General features: G+C 36.6%; 1 protein-coding gene across 1 annotated transcript in view; it reads left to right on the top strand.

Moving 5' to 3' along the window:
- RIMS1 (regulating synaptic membrane exocytosis 1) overlaps positions 1-22,826 on the top strand; it is a 594,395-nt gene that overhangs the window by 397,822 nt on the left and 173,747 nt on the right. The window contains exons 7-10 of the mRNA XM_052651478.1: positions 12,936-13,003; positions 13,590-13,700; positions 15,221-15,320; positions 19,154-19,277. Of these exons, the coding sequence (XP_052507438.1) occupies positions 12,936-13,003; positions 13,590-13,700; positions 15,221-15,320; positions 19,154-19,277 (403 nt within the window). The remainder of the gene's footprint in view (positions 1-12,935; positions 13,004-13,589; positions 13,701-15,220; positions 15,321-19,153; positions 19,278-22,826) is intronic.

Genomic DNA, 22,826 nt, shown 5'->3' with positions numbered 1-22,826 from the left:
CAAGACCTTCTGGAACTAGCACTCAAAAAAGATGTCCTTTTCATTATAGCGGACTGGAATGCAAAAGTAGAAAGTCAAGAGATTCTGGAACAACAGGCAAGTTTGGCCTTGGAGAACAAAATGAAGGAGGGCAAAGACTAACAGAGTTTTGCCAAGAGAACACATTGGTCATAGCAAACACCCTCTTCCAACAACACAAAAGACGACTCTACACATGGACACCATCAGATGGTCAATACTGAAATCAGATTGATTATATTCTTTGCAGCCAAAGATGGAGATACTCTATACAGTCAGCAAAAACAAGACCAGGAGCTGACTGTGGCTCAGATCATGATCTCAATATTGCAAAATTCAGACTTACATTGAAGAAAGTAGGGAAAACTACTAAACCATTCAGGTATGCTGCTGCTGCTGCGAAGTCACTTCAGTTGTGTCTGACTCTGTGAGACCCCATAGATGGCAGCCCACTAGGCTCCTCCATCCCTGGGATTCTCCAGGCAAGAACACAGGAGTGGGTTGCCATTTCCTTCTCCAATGCATGAAAGTGAAAAGTGAAAGGGAAGTCACTCAGTCGTGTCTGACTCTTTGCAACCCCATGAACTGCATGCAGCCTACCAGGCTCCTCCATCTATGGGATTTTCTGGGCAAGAGTACTGGAGTGGATTGCCATTGCCTTCTTCATTCAGGTATAACCTAAGTCAAATCCCTTATGATTTTACAGTCAAAGTGACAAGTCGATTCAAAGGATTAGATCTGATAGACACAGTGCCTGAAGAACTATGGACGGAGGTTCGTGACTTTGTACAGGAGGCAATGATTAAGACCATCGCCAAGAAAAATAAATGGAAAAAAGCAAAATGGTTTTCTGAGTCGGCCTTACAAGTAGCTGAGAAAGAAGAGAAGCTAAAGACAAAGGAGAAAAGAAAAGATGTGAATGCAGAGTTCCAAAGAATAGCAAGAAAGCCTTCCTCAGTGATCAATGCAAAGAAATAGAGGAAAACAAATGAATGGGGAAGACTAGAGATCCCCTCAAGAAGACTAGAGATCCCCTCAAGAAAACTAGAGATACCAAGGGAACATTTCATGTAAAGATGGGCACAATAAAGGACATAAATTGTATGGACCCACAGAAGCAGAAAATATTAAGAGGTGGCAAGAATACACAGAAGAACTATACAAAAAAGACTTTCATGACTCAGATAACCACAATGGTGTGATCATTCACCTAGAGCCAGACATCACGGAAGGCAAAGTCTCGTGGGCCTTAGGAAGCATCACTATGAACAAAGCTAGTCAAGGTGATGGAATTCCAGTTGAGCTTTGTCAAATTCTAAAGATGATGCTATGAAAGTGATTCACTGAATATGCCAGCAAATTTGGAAAACTCAGCAGTGACCACAGGACTGGAAATGATCACTTTTCATTCCAGTCCCAAAGAAGGACAGTGCCAAAGAACTTTCAAACTACTGCACATTTGCGCTCACCTCACACTAGCAAAGTAATGCTAAAAATTCGCCAAGCCAGGCTTCAAACGTATGTGAACCGATAACTTCCAGATGTTCAAGATGGATTTAGAAAAGGCAGCCGAACCAAAGATCAATTTGCCAACATCCAATGGATCATAGAAAAGGCAAAAGAGTTCCAGAAAAACATCTACTTCTGCTTTATTGATGACTCCAAAGCCTTGACTGTGTTTAGTTCAGTTCAATCGCTCAGTTGTGTCTGACTCTTTGCAATCCCATGGACCACACCAATGCTAGGCTTTCCTGTCCATTACAAACTCCTGGAGCTTACTCAAACTCATGTCCATCAAGTCAGAGATGCCATCCAACCATCTCATCATCTATTGTCCCTTTCTCTTCCCTCCTTCAATCATTCCCAGCATCTTTCCAAGAGTCTTTTCCAGTAAGTCAGTTCATTGCATCCGTTGGCCAAAGTTTTGGAGTTTCAGCTTCAGCATCAGTCTTTCCAATGAATAAACAGGAATGATTTCCTTTAGGAATGACTGGTTGTATCTCCTTGCAGTCTGAAGACTCTCAAGAATCTTTTCCAGCATCATAGTTCAAAAGCATCTGTTCTTTGGGGCTCAGCTTTCTTTATAGTCCAACTCTTACATCTGTACCTGACTACTGGAAAAACCATAGCTTTGACTAGACAGACGTTTGTTTGCCAATTAATGTCTCTGCTTTTTAATATGCTGTCTATGTTAGTCACAGCTTTTCTTCCAGGGAACAAGCATCTTAATTTCATGGCTGCAGTCACCATCTGCAGTGATTTTGGAGCCCCCCAAAATAAAGTATGACGCTGTTTCCATTGTTTCCCCATCTGTTTGCCATGAGTTGATGGGGTAGGATGCCATGATCTTAGTTTTCTGAATGACTGTGTAGACACAACAAACTGTTGAAAATTCTTCAAGAGATGGGAATACCAGACCATCTTACCTGCCTCCTGAGAAATCTGTATTCAGTTCAAGAAGGAACAGTTAGAACTGGACATGGAACAATGGCCTGGTTCCAAATTGGGAAAGGAGTACGTCAAGGCTGTATATTGTCACCCTGCTTTTTAGCGTATATGCAGAGTCATTTCAGTTCAGTCGCTCAGTCGTGTCCGACTCTTTGCGATCCCATGAATTGCAGCATGCCAGGCCTCCCTGTCCATCACTAACTCCGGCAGTTCACTCAGACTCACGTCCATCAAGTCCGTGATGCCATCCAGCCATCTCATCCTCTGTCGTCTTCTTCTCCTCCTGCCCCCAATCCCTCCCAGCACCAGCGTCTTTTCCAATGAGTCAACTCTTCGCATGAGGTGGCCAAAGTACTGGAGTTTCAGCTTTAGCATCATTCCTTTCAAAGAAATCCAAGGGCTGATCTCCTTCAGGATGAACTGGTTGGATCTCCTTGCAGTCCAAGGGACTCTCAAAAGTCTTCTCCAACACCACAGTTCAAAAGCATCAATTCTTCAGCGCTCAGCTTTCTTCCCAGTCCAGCTCTCACATCCATTCATGACCACTGGAAAAACCATAGCCTTGACTAGATGGACCCTTGTTGGCAAAATAATGTCTCTGCTTTTGAATATGCTATCTAGGTTGGTCATAACTTTTCTTCCAAGGAGTAAGCGTCTTTTAATTTTATGGCTGCAGTCACTATCTGCAGTGATTTTGGAGCCCCAAAAAATAAAGTCTGACACTGTTTCCACTGTTTCCCCATTTATTTCCCATGAAGTGATGGGACCAGATGCCATGATCTTCATTTTCTGAATGTTGAGCTTCAAGCCAACATTTTCACTCTCCACTCTCACTTTCATCAAGAGGCTTTTTAGCTCCTCTTCACTTTCTGCCATAAGGGTGGTATCATCTGCATATCTGAGGTTATTGATATTTCTCCCGGCAATCTTGATTCCAGCTTGTGCTTCTTCCAGCACAGCGTTTCTCATGATGTACTCTGCATCTAAGTTAAATAAGCAGGGTGACAATATACAACCTTGATGTATTCCTTTCCCTATTTGGAACCAGTCTGTTGTTCCATGTCCAGTTCTAACTGTTGTTTCCTGACCTGCATCCAGGTTTCTCAAGAGGCAGGTCAGGTGGTCTGGTAGTCTCATCTCTTTCAGAATTTTCCACAGTTTATTGTGATCCACACAGTCAAAGGCTTTGGCATAGTCAATAAAGCAGAAATAGATGTTTTTCTGAAACTCTCTTGCTTTTTCCATGATCCAGTGGATGTTGGCAATTTGATCTCTGGTTCCTTTGCCTTTTGTAAAACCAGCTTGAACATCAGGAAGTTCATGGTTCACGTATTGCTGAAGCCTAGCTTGGAGAATTTTGAGCATTACTTTACCAGCGTGTGAGATGAGCGCAATTGTGCAGTAGTTGGAGCATTCTTTGGCATTGCCTTTCTTTGGGATTGGAATGAAAACTGACCTTTTCCAGTCCTGTGGCCACTGCTGAGTTTTCCAAATTTGCTGACATATTGAGTGCAACACTTTCACAGCATCATCTTTCAGGATTTGAAATAGCTCAACTGGAATTCCATCACCTCCACTAGCTTTGTTCGTAGTGATGCTTTCTAAGGCATACTTGACTTCACATTCCAGGATGTCTGCCTCTAGATGAGTGATCACACCATCATGATTATCTGGGTCATGAAGATCTTTTTTGTACCGTTCTTCTGTGTACTCTTGCCACCTCTTCTTCATATCTTCTGCTTCTGTTAAGTCCAGACCATTTCTGTCCTTTATCAAGCCCATCTTTGCATGAAATGTTCCCTTAGTATCTCTAATTTTCTTGAGGAGATCTCTAGTCTTTCCCATTCTGTTGTTTTCCTCTATTTCTTTGCATTGATCGCTGAAGAAGGCTTTCTTATCTCTTCTTGCTATTCTTTGGAACTCGGCATTCAGATGCTTATATCTTTCCTTTTCTCCTTTGCTTTTCGCTTCTCGTCTTTTCACAGCTATTTGTAAGGCCTCCCCAGACAGCCATTTTGCTTTTTTCCATTTCTTTTCCATGAGGATGGTCTTGATCCCTGTCTTCTGTACAATGTCACGAACCTCCGCCCATAGTTCATCAGGCACTCTGTCTATCAGATCTAGGCCCTTAAATCTATTTCTCACTTCCACTGTATAATCATAAGGGATTTGATTTAGGTCATACCTGAATGGTCTAGTGGTTTTCCCTACTTTCTTCAATGTAAGTCTGAATTTGGCAGTAATGAGTACATGATCTGAGCCACAGTTAGCTCCTGGTCTTGTTTTTGCTGACTGTATAGAGCTTCTCCACTTGGCTGCAAAAAATATAATTAATCTGATTTCGTTGTTGAGCATCTGGTGATGTCCATGTGTAGAGTCTTCTCTTGTGTTGTTGGAAGAGGGTGTTTGCTACGACCAGTGCATTTTCTTGGCAAAACTCTATTAGTCTTTACCCTGCTTCATTCCGTATTCCAAGGCCAAATTTGCCTTTACTCCAGGTGTTTCTTGACTTCCTACTTTTGCATTCCGGTCCCGTATAATGAGAAGGACATCTTTTTTGAGTGTAGTTCTAATAGGTCTTGTAGGTCTCCATAGAACCGCTCAACTTCAGCTTCTTCAGTGTTACTGGTTGGGGCATAGACTTGGATTACTGTGATACTGAATGGTTTGCCTTGCAAATGAACAGAGATCATTCTGTCTTTTTTGAGATTGTATCCAAGTACTGAATTTCGGACTCTTTTGTTGACCATGATAGCTACGCCATTTCTTCTAAGGGATTCCTGTCCGCAGTAGTAGATATAATGGTCATCTGAGTTAAATTCACCCATTCCAGTCCATTTTAGTTTGCTGATTCCTAGAATGTCGATGTTCACTCTTGCCATCTGTTTGACCGCTTCCAATTTGCCTTGATTCATGGACCTGACATTCCAGGTTCCTATGCAACATTGCTCTTTATAGCATCAGACCTTTCTTCTATCACCAGTCACATCCACAACTGGGTATTGTTTTTGCTTTGGCTCCATCCCTTCATTCTTTGTGGAGTTATTTCTCCACTGATCTCCAGTAGCGTGCTGGGCACCTACTGACCTGGGGAGTTCCTCTTTCAGTATCCTATCATTTTGCCTTTTCATACCATTCATGGGGTTCTCAAGGCAAGAATACAGAAGTGGTTTGCCATTCCTTTCTCCAGTGGACCACATTCTGTCAGACCTCTCCACCATGACCTGCCTGTCTTAGGTGGCCCCACGGGCATGGCTTAGTTTCATTGAGTTAGACAAGTGTGATTAGATTGATTAGTTTTCTGTGATTATGGTTTCAGTGTATCTGCCCTCTTGCAACACCTACCATCTTACTTGGGTTTCTCTTACCTTGGACGAGGGGTATCTCCTCACTGCTGCACCTCCTGGCCTTGAACGTGGAATAGCTCCTCTAGGTCCTCCTGTGCCTGCACAGCCACCGCTCCTTGGACATTGGGTTGCTCCTCCCGGCTCCTGTCCCTGGCCTCGGGTGTGAGGTAGCTCCTCCCAGCCGCCGTCTTTGGCCTCGGATGTGGGGTAACTCCTCTTGGCTGCTCCTGTGCTGTCGCAACCTGGCACTCTCAGCCGCCACCCCTGACTTGCAGAGTACATCATACAAAATGCTGGGTTGGTTGAAGCAGAAGCTGGAATCAAGATTGGGAGAAATATCAATAACCTCAGATACTCAAGTGATACCTTTATGTCCGAAAGTGAAGAGGAACTAAAGAGCCTCTTGATGAACGTGAAAGAGGAGAGTGAAAAAGCTTGCTTATAACTCAGCATTCCAAAACTAGGATCATGGCATCCAGGCCAATCACTTCTTGGCAAATAGATGAGAAAACAATGGAAAAAGCATCAGACTTTATTTTCTTGGGCTCCAAAATCACTGCCGATGGTGACTGCAGTCATGAAATTAAAAGACACTTGCTTCTTGGAGGAAAAGCTATGACCAACCTATATAGCATATTAAAAAGCAGAGACATTGCTTTGCCAACAAGGGTCTGTCTAGTCAAAGCTATGGTTTTTCCAGTAGTCATGTATGGATGTGAGAATTAGACTATAAAAAAAAGCTGAGCACCGAAGAATTGATGCTTTTGAACTGTGGTGTTGGAGAAGACTCTTGAGATGCCTTGGACTCTAAGAAAGATCCAACCAGTCCATCCCAAAGGAAATCAATCCTGAATATTCATTGGAAGGACTGATGTTAAAGCTGAAACTCCAATACTTTGGCCACCTGATGTGAAGAACTGACTCCTTGGAAAAGACCCTGATGCTGGGAAAGTTTGAAGGCAGGAGGAGAAGGGGACGACAGAGGATGAGATGGTTGGATGGCATCATCGACTCAGTGGACATGAGTTTGAGTAAGCTTTGGATGATGGTGAATGACAGGGAGGCCTGCTGTCAATGAACAGGGGTTGCAAAGAGTTGGACACGACTGAGGGAGTGAACTGAACTGACTGAATATAATTCTTCCGAAGACCGACAGTTTCTGAGTGTGTTTTGGGTCAGCACCAGACAATTCAGTTACTTAGAATTACTGAAGTTATTTCTGCTAAATACCAACAGTTTAGAGATGCCTCCAGCCCTGCCTCAGGCCTTGCATTCAAGGGACATAAATTTGCTACTTAATTACACAATATTTGCCATCAGATTGTGCAGTGGACATGGTGGGATTTGAATGAAGTCACCAGAAAGTGTTTGTAGACCGATACTTTTACTCTACTAGGAGCTTAGACTATCAGGGTTCCAGTCATGAATGACAGTTTGCTGATTTTGCATCTGTGTAGAAATTCTCTATTTTTTTCACAGATTATTTGGTTAATCAGTAAAGTTAATAAGGATATGTTCCAATTTTATTTTAATGCCTAGATGCTAAGTCTCTTTAAGTAATATTTGTTTCTTCTCCTGGATTGTTAAAGTAACTGAGGCAAGGTTAGGCTTTCTGGCATTCTGTTGTATAACACATTTTTATTGAGTGATTGTACAGTTAGCTCCATTATTGTATATAACTTAGAGTGAGAGTGAACACATTTGCCCTTGGAAGGCATACAACCTTCTAAAATATAAGGAAACTATTTCAAGCATTTTTGTTATATCAATCAGAAGTTAAGTTTTTTCTTCCATTCTTAGACTTCACAGCTTATTTCCTGTTTATGAAAAGAGTGTCCTTGTAATGTATTAAAATCAATAAAATGGATATATGCCTCTATTATATCATAACTATAGCAATTTAGCAATATTTACTAATTTACATGCTGATCATGGTATGTAGTATTAAAAATACCTTGCTTTGTCTCAAATTAAAATATAATTCTTATAACTGAGTTGGCTTTTACATATACACTGTGTATAGATATGTAATAAATGAGACATATTTTAATTAAAGAAATAAATATTAATTATTTAAATTAATTAAATTTAAATGAACATATTAAGACATATTTTAATTTGTCTAGTGCTGTGCTATAATAAAGTACATTAGGATTCATTTATTAATAGTTTCATTGGTTCTCCACACATACCCTGCCATAGAGTGTAAACATAAAAGAGGAAAAATTTAAAGAAATATATGAAACCTCTGGGAAGACTTGTTCTTCTGATTTTGGTCCGTGATTTTTGTAATGGTTTTGAATGGTACAATATGTTCTATGTAGGAAGAACAATCCATTTATTTTGAGATAATAAGTAGCAAAGTTATGGATATGTATTGTTCAGACTTACTGTGAGTCTATCTTGTAATTGATTTAGTCCCATCTTTTATTATCATCATTATAATGATGTTAAAAATACACTATGTCTTCTGGTGATGGAGAAGTCCACATTTTCTAATGCTTCAGAGGTTTGATGTTGATACTCTATCCTTTACTACTTGAACATTAGTTAGACCTTCAACTTGATCAAGTAAATTTGTTATGTGAGTTTTTAAGTAGATATTTAATGTGTGAAGTTATGTATGTTTTTCTCCTTACAGTTTTAGTATATTCATATACATGCAACCATGCATATATATTATTTAGAAAGTGTTTTTGTTCATTGCTTTTGATTGGTCTTACTGAAATCTCTTGTGCTTTGAAATTAGCTATCACAAGATGCAAACATTTGAATCATAGACGTGTATGTTTATGCACTGTTACACACTCTAGCCATAATAACCTGGGTTTAGGAAAAGCAAGATCTCTTTTCAGAAAGCTCATATGTCACTGTGCTGTGCTATGCTTAGTCACTCAGTCGTGTCCGACTCTGTGTGATCTCGTGGACTGCAGCCCGCCAGGCTCCTCTGTCCACGGGGATTCTCCAGGCAAGAATATTGGAGTGGGTTGTCATGCCCTCTTCCAGGGCATCTTCCCAAGCCAGGGATTGAACCCAGGTCTCCTGCACTGCAGGCAGATTCTTTACCAACTGAGCCACTAGGGAAGCCCATATGTCACTCAGTTCAGTCACTCGGTTCGTGTTCCAACCCTGCAACCCCATGGACTGCAGCAGGCCAGGCTTCCCTGTCCATCACCAATTTCCGGCTTGCTCAAACTCATGTCCAACAAGTCGGTGATGCCAACCAACCATCTCATCCTCTGTCATCCTCTTCTCAACCTGCCTTCAATCTTTCCCAGCATCAGGGTCTTTTCTAATGAGTCAGTTCTTCACATCGGGTGGCCAAAATATTGGAGCTTCAGCTTCAGCATCAGCATAAGTCCTTCCAGTGAATATTCAGGGCCAATATCTTTTAGGATTGACTGGTTTGTTCTCCTTGCAGTCACTAGCTGACTTTTTTCGTGTGCAGTGAGAGCTGTGTGCTTGCTTATGAAGTTTAATTAACCTCCTTTTTCAACAAGGGATAGGATAAAACTGTTTTTAATATTTTCACAAAAATTAATCAAATTATAAGACTTCATTGAACATGGATATTTATGAATTTCAGCCATTTCTGTAGACTGAAGCATCAATTTCCTGGATCAAAATTAATGATAATACTAAATTTACTCCTTTACAGTTACATTGAACATTAAAACGAGGATGCTTTTGTGTCAATTCCATAAGCAAATGCCATGAATTTATCATTTTGTAGATATGCCACTGGCAGTCAATATCTTTAATCACCTATTAGGAGATTTAATTAAGAAAAATGTTTTATATTAATGAAATTCTAGTCTGAGTATTTTAGGAGGGAGTTTTGTTGAGTGTCACTTTTATTAATAATAGATAAATGTCTTATAAAGACAAGTTAGAGTAGTTAAAAGTCAATGATACATTTACAGCCTCATAATGCATGGAAAGATGAAGCACATATAGTTTAAAACTGCATATTTAGATTTTAGGATATATTTTTTATAAATGTTTAAGCAAAACTGTTGTATTTTAATGTGTGATGATGAAATTCATGCTAAGAAAGCTGTTAAAACTTTTGGAATGCGAGGGAAGTATATTCGTGTACTAAAATATATGCAACTATTAGTGTATACTGCAGTACTTAATGTGTTTTTTAGATTTATGTTACTCATTTTTAGTCACTTGCCAGAATTGAAAAGCAGAGTTTCCAAAGCTGCAAAATCTATTCCATCCAAATGAGCAGTAATGTGCTGGCTGCACACCTGAATGGCCTGGAAAAACATATACATACCTATGCATATACATGCATGTGTTCTAGCTCAGTTCAGTTTAGTTGCTCAGTCAGGTCCAATTCTTTGTGACCCCATGGACCACAGTATGCCTGGCCTCCCTGTCCATCAGCAACTCCTGGACTTTACTCAAATTCATGTCCATCTAGTCAGTGGTGCCATCCAACCATCTCATCCTCTGTTGTCCCCTTTCCTTCCCACCTTCAATCTTTCCCAGCATTAGGGTCTTTTTGAATGAGTCAGTTCTTTGCATCAGGTGGCCAAAGTATTGGAGTTTCAGCTTCAGCATCAGTCCTTCCAATGAATATTCAGGACTGATTTCCTTTAGGATGGGCTGGTTGAATCTTCTTGCAGTCCAGGGGACTCTCAAGAACCTTCTCCAACACCACAGTTCAAAAGCAGCAATTCTTCGGCACTCAGCTTTCTTTATAGTCCAACTCTCACATCCATACATGACTACTGGAAAAACAATAGCTTTGACTAGATGGACCTTTGTCGGCAAGGTAACGTCTCTGCTTTTTAATATGCTGTCTATGTTGGTCAAAACTTTTCTTCCAAGGAGCAAGCGTCTAATAATTTCTTGGCTGCAGTCACCAACTGCAGTGATTTTGAAGCCTAAAAAAGTAAAGACTCTCACTGTTTCCATTGTTTCCCAGTGTATTTGCCATGAAGTGATGGGACCAGATGCCGTGATCTTAGTTTTCTGAATGTTGAGTTTTAAGCCAACTTTTTCACTGTCCTCTTTCACTTTCATCAAGAGGCTCTTTAGTTCTTCGCTTTCTGCCATAAGGCTGGTGTCATCTGCATATCTGAGGTTAAGCCAATTAAATTAGACTCTTTATTCACCATCATTTCCCTACACAGTTTATACTTGATAGGAAACCATTGCCCGACAGCAGTCTTTTCATAATAAAGTGTGTTCAGTGTCATAACTGAATTATACCAGAAACATTAGCTTTTGACTGCATTTAAGGAGCCATTTTTGCACAACAGACATTCACCAGATACAAATATCCAGATTTGCTCAGGAAAAGGTGAGTGAAACAATGTTTAAGTCCACACAAGGATTTGGAGGGAGAGACAGAGAAGGGCCCAAGCATTCTAGTTTCTAAGATCTAAATCAATTTCTGAAGGATGCAATGAACTGTTTCCCTGAAGCCTTTAAAATAGTGAGGATTTTTGTCATTTCTGTATCCTTAAAGACTTCTCAAAGCAGCTTTCAACTTAATGACTAATTATTTTTTTCTTTAAGCCCCAAGCATATCTCAGTAAGTCTATTAATTTGTCACAGTATTTCAGAGTGAATAAGAATTTGAGAGGTCATCAGCCTTATTACTTGGTATGTGAAATTTTTGGGAGAAAGCTTTATGAATTGAGATAATCTTTTGAATATTTGAAGTTACTGCTTAGTAGTAATTTTAATTTTATTTTTGTTGTATATAGTTTTTCTTTCAAGAGGAATGGTGTCATACTATTAAAGACGAAAAAGCTTTAGTGAAATATATTTAAACTTTAAAATATGAAGTTTCACAAACAGTAAAAATATGGTCTTATATTCCATTCCCTAAGACCGTCCAGAAGAATATTTGAGATAGTCACAAATTCATGTACAGCTTTTAAACTTGGTGATTTTGGGAGGGATATAGACTCCATGTGGAGTAAATTTTAACAGAATATGGCTTCATAGAATATATTGCTAGTTATTTACATGCCATATTTGAAAAACATTGTTTATTATAGTATATATAACACTCTCCCACTTTCCTAACACATTATGTGAAAGGAAAAGAGGCAGCTACTGAAAAACTGAAATGCACGCAGTTTTGTGCCTCCACATTTTAAACTTTTTTTTTCTGTTTCTGTCATATTTCTTTTATCATGCTTATTATATCTGTCACGTCTGTCATCTACATAAAATTCTTTATTTATGACCTTCACAGACAGCATCCAAACATTTTCTTAACAGTGAGCTGGACATCTCACTCTTAACTGGCATGCTTTACTCACTCGCCTGGTATGTTTCTCTTTCAACATCCATGAGGAGAAATTTTTTCGTTGATTTAACCTGATGTTTAAAATGTTAAAGGTCATTAATTCTCACACGGTTATCCACTTTGGACTTTCTTCCCGTGCGGATACTTACCTGCTGCTTTGTGTTGATTTTTCTTCTTCTTTTTTTTTTTTTTTTCCTCAAATGCTTTCTTTCACACTATATGTTTAAACCAAAAAAATCGAAAGTAAATGTTCATAAATCCATGTTTTAACAGTTAGAATTTTTAAAGTCTTTTTTATGATTTAGTAAAAGTGAATACTCTGTCAGTTGTATGTGCTCTTTTGCTAAAAGGTTTTTTTTTGATCTTTAACTTTTACATCACTTTTCCAAAAATGTCCTAAAACTGTGGGTCCAGTTACAGGGACTAGAGAATAATTTTGAAAAATGATGTAGTTCCGAAGAGTTGAAGAAGGGGCACTGAATGCTAATACTCACCTCAGTGCAGTGAGTACAATTTTAGCCAGTATCACTCATGACAGGTTGTGTCTTGGCGTGGGTAGTCCTTTGAGGGGCAATGCGTGGGATTACCTAGTTCTTTCTGTACTTTTCATGTGTTTCTAGGCTGAGAGGAAAGATAACCCTCCTCTAGGACAATATGCGTTTGTGACACACACTCATTCTGGGGGTGCAGGTCACAGCCTGTGCAGCACAGATGTGTACTATCTGAGATGCACACACCCGAGATCATGAAACTTATTAACACTTCATAGATTGAGGAAGTTGCACCTAAGGTGTTCCTTCTCCACTTCAAAGCCATTGCACTTTTCCTCTCTCCCTACTGTGCAGGTGACTTGGATTATTACTGGCTGGATCCCGCCACATGGCATAGCCGGGAAACATCACCTATTAGCTCGGTGAGCATCCGGAGAGGGAGATTTGGGAGCTCGGGGAAGATGTAGGCCATTCATCATCCCTTGCTGATATGTGATAGACAGTAACCTTATTCTGCTTCATTACATATCTTATGAAAGAAAATACTGATTTCATTTAAGACAGTACAGTTTTGAAGAAAAATAAATTAGCACTGAATAATACTTCAAACAAATTTTAAAGTAGTAAAAGCAAGTGTTAAGTAATGGCTATATGTAAATGAGATATTATTTGCTTAACATTACTGACAACTCAGAATACAGAATCGATTTGACTGATATCAGCAGATACATTTTAATATTTCATTTCATTTCATTTCAGAGCTGTATTTTGGAGAGGTACTTAGTTTCTGACTTTTTAGAATGATGTAGTATAATAAGTGCCTGTTTCGAAAAAATTACAACTGTAAATGAAAATTGTTATAAGCCAAGGATAGAGCCCACGAGAATAAGGAATCCCCTCAGAGTGTCCTTAACTGAGGAAATTGCATCATACTACAACCAGTAATTATGTGTGTATAGGAAAGAGAATAGCTGGTTTATCTTCTTAACTTTGTTCATGTTTTAATAGCATCCTGTAACGTGGCAGCCTTCTAAAGAAGGGGATCGATTAATTGGACGTGTTATTCTTAATAAGAGAACAACCATGCCCAAAGAATCAGGTGCATTACTGGGTCTGAAAGTAAGTATCCTGGTTTATAATGTTTCTTAAATGATCAATTAAAATGTGACTGCATTCAACAAAGTTTCTGACAGTGGTCATCTTCTCCTCTTCAGAAAAAATTCTTCTAGTAAATATATCTTGTTAATATATTGATGGCTTATGGTGTATTTAGTACCTTTATCTGGGTAGTATTTTAAACTCATTTTGTTAAAATGGAATACAGATATGTTAGGAAACTGCAATAAAATGTAGAAAAATAGTAGAATTTTCCTCTGAATATAAAGTTTAAGGATTGTTTTTACATTAAAATGGTTTTAATGGCAAGTAGTAACATTAGATAATATGAACCTCATAATTTTATTATATTTTGACAAGCAACCTCAAAGACCACTGAAGAGATCATTTCCTAAGTGCAACAGAATTTATACCCAAAGAGTAAAATGTACCTTTAACTTCTAACAGATAAAAAGGAAACTAAAAATTACAAATATTTTGTTTGGCAAGAAAAAAATAAATATATACATTTTGTTTTATTGTGTGTAATGTGTATGAATGTTGTCATGTGGTTTTATTTGCTTTCATAAACATTCATAAATGTTGCTTTAAAATGATTATTTACCAAGAAATTGTGCTGTATAGTTGGGTAATAGTTTGATCTCTTTAAAACCATTGCCTGTGAATCCAACTAAAAACTTTCTTTTCAGCTAATGTCACTTTATTTATTATTATCAGTAATTCTCTTGCTGTGAACCAATTCTGATCACCTCCACTATTGGCCATGTCCCTATTGATCAACTTCAACTTTTGATGATACCCCTCCCATTTTTAATCATATGGATTGAGCCCCTGCATTGGGAGAAATTAAACTGAGAACCTTTCAGATATGTTTAATTTTAGTTATTGAGGAAAATCCAGGTGAGCATGTTAACCATTCAGTGATATAACTCAGCCTTGGAGACTCAGATTGGAACCTCTATGTATATCAGATGAGGAGGTCATTCAGGTGTTCAGGAAATGTGATAAACTTAGGCTGTTACTCTGCACCATGGTGCTTCCCCAAAGTGGTCTGTTCTTGGTTTAAATTTTAAATCCTCAGTCTTTGTCTTAGACTAAAAATATGTGAAAAGGATCAAGTTCCCATGTCACAATGGACCATGGTTGATTATAGAAATTCAAGTGAATTTAGATAAAGAAAAATGAACTCCAATATTAGTAAAGTGTCAAACACCTGTTGTCTGATGGTGAAAGGGGACATCGTGTATTCTTAGGGGCGCGTTGTCCCAGACACCCTTTTGTGTGAGTTTGGTACAACGAACCAGTATATAAACTTCCTTAGGACACATTATCTCACATGCAGTGGGGTAAGTTCTTGTTGCTACTATGCTGCAGTCCCCTTTAACCAAAAATAGATTTCACTTCATTTTTGTTCCTACATTCAATTCTAAACATATCACAAAATATGTAGGAATAATTCCCCAAACTAAGAGACTTTTGTTTCAGCGTGAGTCTTGGGAACTTACAAATGTGTAATTATCCAGGTTGTTGGAGGAAAAATGACTGACTTAGGACGCCTCGGTGCCTTCATCACCAAAGTAAAGAAGGGTAGCCTTGCAGATGTGGTTGGACACTTGAGAGCAGGTAAAGTTCCTCTTTTAATATCTAAGTCATATGTACTCTATGCATGAGTTGGTGGTTTTCAATTTTGGGTAAGTTACGTATGCCTATTAAGTAAACAACCAGTTTTCATGCAGGCATACAGATATTTTTCCGGATATGAATATTTAATTGATTGTCATAATAGACAACTATACGTGAATAGCAGTTTGGAGAGAATGAGTCAAATCTTTGCATTTATGTAAAAATAAATAGATGCAAAATGCCAAAGGATTACTAATTTTTGTATATGGCTGCATAATGTTGCTACAAAAGTCTGAAACAGTTAAGCCTGTGAAAAAAATAATGTCAGAGTTTAGTCCTTTATTTTATAAGTCATAGTAATTACTAAAGTTTTTCATAATGGTCCCAAAACACTTTTTCATTACTGGAGTTTTTAGTAAAATATAATCACAATCACATTTCTTACAGAGATTATATATTATTTGTTAATTTTAATGTGACATATATTGTTGTATTCATGCAGATGTGCTACTTCTTGGTATTTGGAAATTTACATTTTGTTACTTGGTAAACTTAATATGATATAATAACATCATTTACATGTTGAAATGTGCCATACTTAGTAGCAACATATTTTAAAATTTATTTTTGATAAATCTTTTATTTTTCATTTAGTAAAAGCCATATAAACATATTTTTTTCCAGTTTGCTGTACTTCAGAGTTTAGTAGAAATCTTTTGGTGAGAGTATTTGCTTACCCATTTGCCGGACAATCATAAAGAAAACAGAGTAAGCTGACCTGTCAAAGTGAGGATTAATAACCCATAGCATGTGGAAAAGAACATTTCTGGACTATTTTTTCAGTTTTTATACCTTAAGGTTATAATTATTGGAACCTTTAGAAAAATACTCTATTAAGGACATTTTTGCTGTAACTGATTATGAGAGTGTCAGTTCAAAATCATTCAGATTTTTTATTTGCTAGGGATGTGCTCTCCAGGTATTGTATAGAGGGAATATCCAAATGAGAGGTTTTCCTCCATCTGCTATATCCGCAGCTTTGAGGATGTGTACTGTCCTCTGTTATTTCTCATCAGGGACCATTATGATTCTATAAGAACCTAGCTCAATCAGGAGTGACTATGTCATTAAACCGATTCCGCTTGTTGAGGGACTTGAAGAGTTGAAACGTTATAAGAATCACTTGTTGTCTACTCAAGCGTAAGATAACTTTGACTACAGAAATCTGAATTTGCAGATCAAATTCTAAACATGACTTTTTTTTTGATTTTTGTGTTTTTTTTTAATAGACAGTTACTTAAGAAAGTCAGGTTTTCTTTGCCTATTTATCCCTTAGTGATTAATTTCGCTTATTTAACCCTCTTATGTGCCTAGAGTCTGAGAAACTTAAAACTAAAACGTTAGAAGCTCTACTTAAATAACTGTAAAACATATAAATGTAGTTTTCACTTGAAGCAATTGATGTGCTTGAAAATTAGACAGTATATTCTGTTTGACTTACAAGGTTATTTAGGAACTGTTTTCCTTCTGTTTACATATAAACAGTGTTAGTCTGTAAAACTGGCTTGTTTGTTTAGCATGGCATTTGTTCAGCGTCTGCAGTCTTGCCTTAACCTGCAGTAGCTTTTCCTGCTGCTGTTCCCGTCAGTCCTTGCCCACTGCTGGATGCTGGAGTCGCAGACACTCCCCTTGTTTAGTCCCTCCGTCGTCCCTCAGGCACCTTCTGCTCGGGTTGAAGCTTCTGTAGTCTGCCCTCCTGCTAACAATCCCGCCCCTTCCTTACCTGGAGGTGCCTGTCCTCCTCACGGTGGCTTTGCTGTTCCTGGGCTCTGCCGGTTGATGTCCTTGCCATCCTTCAAAACTCTTCTAAAGTTGCCTTAATTGTGAAGCATTTCCCGATACTTCCCCTGAACAGTAACTAGTCCCCTCCTCCCTGGTGCAGCCGGACTCTCCTTCTGTTCCTCACGTGGATTTCTCTCATTACATACAATATTTTATTAAAGGGATTCAGTTTTGTATTTCTCCTCTAACAAACTTAAAGACAGAAGAAAGCCTCTTTTTCATCTTTGTTTATTCATTATCTTTCATAAATAGTTTTAAGGAGACCACCTTCTAATTTAGGACTTCTTGATTTGTAAATAAATCAATACATATATTAAGTTAATTTTATATTAAAAGTAGTGCTGTCAGATTGCTGTCTATAAGAGGAAGAATTTTATAATGCAGGTTTTTTGCAAAATGTTGATTGCAGCACATTACTGGATAGTAAAGTTGATTTAATGGGTTATATTCATTATTTAAAAAAATAGAACAAAATAGAATAGAAAATATCAGGGTAATTATTATTTTAGAAAATAGTTTTGCATACAGACACACACATATACATTCACATGATGTAAACTTTCTTCTTTTTTGGGGGGAGTCAGTAAATTTAAAAGACTCCTAATATATTTTAAAATTGTATTACTTTTTTTTTTTTTTTTAATAGAGTGATGTATATTCATTCCTGTTTGAAAAACTGCAAGTTAACATCTTAGGGCAAATGATCAGAAGTCATTTAACCATTTGTACTAACCATACTCTTTTATCATACCTAAACAGCATTATATGCTTTTCAAATATTTGCCTTTTTACTTTTGAGTAAGCAAACACTTGGGGGTAAGGAGAAGAATTATTTTAAAATAAACCTAGCAAAGCAAAAATCTCCTTTTTTAAAAGGCATAACTAAAAACTAAAAAGTTCCACATTTGTCATTAGCTTTAAATGTATAATGATGATACTGATCCATTTATTACAGACATATTTCATTTGCTACTGAAGCATTACAGGAACTGATAACAGCAAAATAAGCATACAAAAAACAAGCACAAAACTGAGACTCCTCAAAGTATCCCTGCGGCTGGGATATTTCAGCTGAGCCTCTATTGTCAATTCAAGGGTCATTGCAGAGACATTTGAGAACTAAAACTGCTCTAAATATTTATGAAAATAAGTGGTTTTTTCCCAAATGGTCTTTGGCGAAAGCCCTGGTTAATATAACTGGTGATTAGTCCTTTTATTTTAATACCGTGTTACTCTCCACAGTGAATCTTCAGTTACTTAACAATTTAATATGTATTATATTTTTTTATTTAAAAATATTTTCTAATTTTACCTTAATTACCATGATATGTATTATGTATAGAACGTGTGTGTATGAACATCTGGAAGTAGGTTGACTGTCATGCAACAATTTTACATCCGCTTGCTTTGTAATTTTGCCATAGCTCCCTGCGTTACCCTCTGGGTATGAATTCAAATCCTTTCATGCATTTTTATTCTGTTGTGCATCTGGAGAAGGCAATGAAGCATGACTTACAGTTGGAAAATTCATGCTAACAAATGTTAATTGCTATTTCTACCAAAAGTAAAGCAGGATTATGCAGCATTTAATAATCTCTCATGTATAGAGCCACCTACATTTATATTACGGAGGGCATGCTGCTAATTATTATTTTTGATGTTGCCAAATGAGCTATGCTAATTCCATCCCATAGCATGAGATGATTTTTATATTATTTCTGATATTTCTCAAAAGATAAAGGTAGTTTGTGTTGTACTGTTTCAAATGACCAGTAATCTATGGGGGAAAGAAAAAAACAAAAAAAAGTGTTTAGAAAGAACCATTTAGCTGACATTATATGGCAATCAATTTGCTTTCAAGAGCGGAGCCTAGACGATTAAACTATTTGTATATGTTTTGCATTTTTTTGTTAAAAAAAAAAAACAAGAAAAGATAAGAAAAATAAACAGAATATATAAGGTAAAAAAATACCCTTTTTTTTAAATTCAAGGGGATGAAGTTCTAGAATGGAATGGTAAACCCCTGCCGGGAGCTACAAATGAAGAAGTTTACAACATTATTTTAGAATCAAAATCAGAACCTCAAGTTGAAATTATTGTTTCAAGGCCTATTGGGTAAGGCTAAAAAAACTTGCTTCTTAAGTTTAGTAAATTACATGTATTAGCAGGGTTTCTAAAAAAAGTTTATACATTCATGCAGTACATGTTACAATGGATAGTTTTTTCTTCAAATATGGGCATACATTTTAGATCTTTCAAATCTCAATTTTTTAAACTTGGACTGAATTTCCTTCACTACATTTTAGGAGCTCCACTATTTAATAATTGTAATATCAAAAAGTATGTATTTTTCATAAGTGGGCTATAAAGTAAAAATATTTTCTTTTAATGGTAGAACTATTTATTTTTATAATCCTAAATTATTATAGTATTTCCTTAAAGAGTCACTTATAAACTCATCCTTTTGTGATATTTAAAATAGTAGTCATTTCATACATCTACATGACTTTTTGTTATTCTACTAAGAATGGAATACTTTTTCTATATCTTTAATTATGGGTAGTTCCAAATTTTATTTAAAATCAAGGAAGTATGAAATATTTAAGCATTTTAATTGGCCATGATAATGGTATGATATTTTTAAAACTCCAATTTTCAGCATAATTTAATAATCTAGAGTCAATGGGGTATTTTCTCTCTGCTTATAGAGTTCCCATATTGGTATATTTTCCTAAGAAACCCACAAGTCCAGAATATTCATTCAGCCTGTCTATAATTTTTTGGAAGGTATTTTGAACTGTTTCATAATTAGATTAATGTTTGAATATATTTTTTGAAATTATTCCTTTTTCTATTCTCTAAAATATTATAGAGCCATAAATTCAAGACATTTTATGGAAGAGTAGTAACCTTAATTTTTGTTGTTCTCATGAATGCATATCAATGCAAAACATGCAAGAAAATATAATTATCCTAATTCTCAAAGAACTGAAACTGTATGATCATATATTCTAAAGAATAATATACATATATAAAACTCTAAAGTGAAGGCAAGCTTATAATCAATTTTAAGTGGTGATTATTAAGAATAAAGATTGAAGGCATTTGCAGAAGTATTGTACATTTCCATGCAGATTTTTTTAAGAATAACAACACTATATAATTTATGCTAGTTTTACATGATGTGTTCTAGTGCTGAGGTAAACATGAGGCTGGAAAAGAGGTAAGTAAATTGGAGAATGAATCAAAAGTATAAAAAACAAAACTTAAGCATTGGGCACATTGCCAAATACTTTCAAATATATACTGGTTTTAAAAGTAATCAGCCAAAATACCATTGATTCATGGTGATTTAAAAAAATAAAAATTAACAGACAGTTAAAGTGGACTGGAATAACATTCTCATTATCTTTAGTGTAAAGACAATTTTAAAAGTATTCTTTGCATAAACAGACCTGAACCATCATGGACTGTGGAACTCAAAGGATATGGGAATACAAAGATTATATTTAAATAAAATTTAAATCTGACCTCAACTTTTGAGTTAATAGGGAATTTATTAGAATCTTGGAAGAATAATTCTAGATATATTTAGTAATTATGTTTCATGTAGTTCTACAATTAAAGCAGAAAGCAGATATGTATCCATTGTTTAAGGGGATAGTTATAGTGATTCCAAGAATCATCCCAAATGTAACTTACACACACACTGACCACCATGGTCTAATAGACATCAGCCATCCTGAGGTACCACCCGTTTTTGCTAGCCCACCTAATGTAATGTTCTTTACCTTTACCATTGTAATTTTTATCCAGACTATTTTACCACCTTATTTGTGAGCAGAACAATTTCAGAAGGCTTGTATAGTTGTCAAGAAGACATTTTTTGCCTGAAAAAATTACTGAAGCAATTAACAAACATTAAATATATTTTAATTCTCTCTTCAAAAGAATTTTTTGTAACTTCTCCACAGTTCTTCTTTCACAGACACATAAAATTCAAAGCTTCTATCTAGTTTTGAAGTTCCAAATTTCACTTTCATAACTGAGACTAATTTTCAAAGAAGTTATATTATCTAAAAAAATATTGTTTCTAGATTTTTAACAATTGATTTTTTGTCTTTGAATTTGCCTTTAAATTACGAAGAAAGTAGAAAAAGATAAATAGTTGGTTTCTTGTGTCTTAGGTATTAAATAATTAGCCTCATTATCACATAAAATATATATTTCAGACACATTATTAATTGTATATGATTATATAATAAAATTTGGCTTCCCACGTGGCGCAGTAGCAAGGAACCTGTCTGCCAATGCAGGAAACACAAGAGACACGGGTTCGATCTCTGGGTTGGGAAGATCCCTGGTATTGGGAAATGACAACCCACTCCAGTATTCTCCCCTGGAAGATCCTCTAGGGGAGGAAATGGCAACCTATTCCAGTTTCTTTGCCTGGAGAATCCCATGGACACAGGAGCCTAGTGGGCTTGGGCTACAGTCAGTCCATAGTGTCGTAAAGAGTCAGACTCAGCTGAAGCGACTTAGCACCAGCATTCTTGCCTGGAAAATTCCATGGACAAGAGGAGCCTGGTAGGCTACAGTCCATGGGGTTGCAAAGAGTCAGACATGACTGAGCAGCTGAGCACACATAAAATACACAAGATTCATTGTCATTTGTAAGAAGTAAAAATTGTCGGTGGTTGGAATTACTTTGCCCAAAAATGTGAAAATGAAAGTCAGGAAGATAAATCACCAAACAGAAAACTATTTTTGCTTCAATTCCCTCCAAAAGTGCAAAGAAAAATCAAAGTGAAGTTAGTTCACAAAGTAAGTGGTTAGAAGTTCTTAAATAATGTTCTGATAATTTTATTGGGACTAGCTAACTCCAGTCCGCTTTAATTTGTCCTGTTAATACTTGTATATTGTTAATGGCCTTACACTGATACGAAAATATCTTGGAAAAAAGAAGTTAAATAGTTTAATACAATATAATTCCCAAACCAAGCTGGTCCAGGGTTCTAAGGCCACAGTGGATAATGGACGAAGCTGAGGTCATGTTAAATATTTATTCAGAATAATTTGTGAGTGTGTCAGGAGTGGGTGTTCTCACAAGTCACTTTCTGATCATCTAGTAAATGGCCATATATTTAGCTAACTTCAGCATAGAGATATGAATCTCTGTATAGGGTTATATATGTGTATATGAATTATATATTCACATATATAATATATTTTGGCTTTTTTGTTGCTAGCTTGAACCATTTTTAATTTCCAAAGCAATCCATTTTTTTTGGTTTATTAACTTTGCCCATGATATTCACCATATTATTTTATTCTCAGGAGATGTTTCCATCCCTTTCATTCAGTAAACTCTTTCAGATGTGTTTGTAAAGCATATTAGTGATTTATAAAATATGTGTCATTTTGATTTTCTAGAATTGAAATAAAATATTGCCTTTAACATTTTTTATTTCCAAAACCTGCTGTTTTGGTGGTAAAAATATTGTGGTGATTTTAGCCACAATATTATTCTGATTGTTGTCATGTTAAAGTGTTTTGCTATAAAATATATAAAAACTTGTTTTTACTGAAGTTTGTGTGTGTGTGTGTGTGTGTGTGTGTGTGTGTGTGTGGTGTTTGACATTCATGCACATTAGAAATTGCCTT

This window comes from Budorcas taxicolor, chromosome 14 (assembly GCF_023091745.1).
Source record: "Budorcas taxicolor isolate Tak-1 chromosome 14, Takin1.1, whole genome shotgun sequence".
NCBI lineage: Eukaryota > Metazoa > Chordata > Mammalia > Artiodactyla > Bovidae > Budorcas > Budorcas taxicolor.
This window is presented reverse-complemented; position numbering and strand designations above follow the sequence as displayed.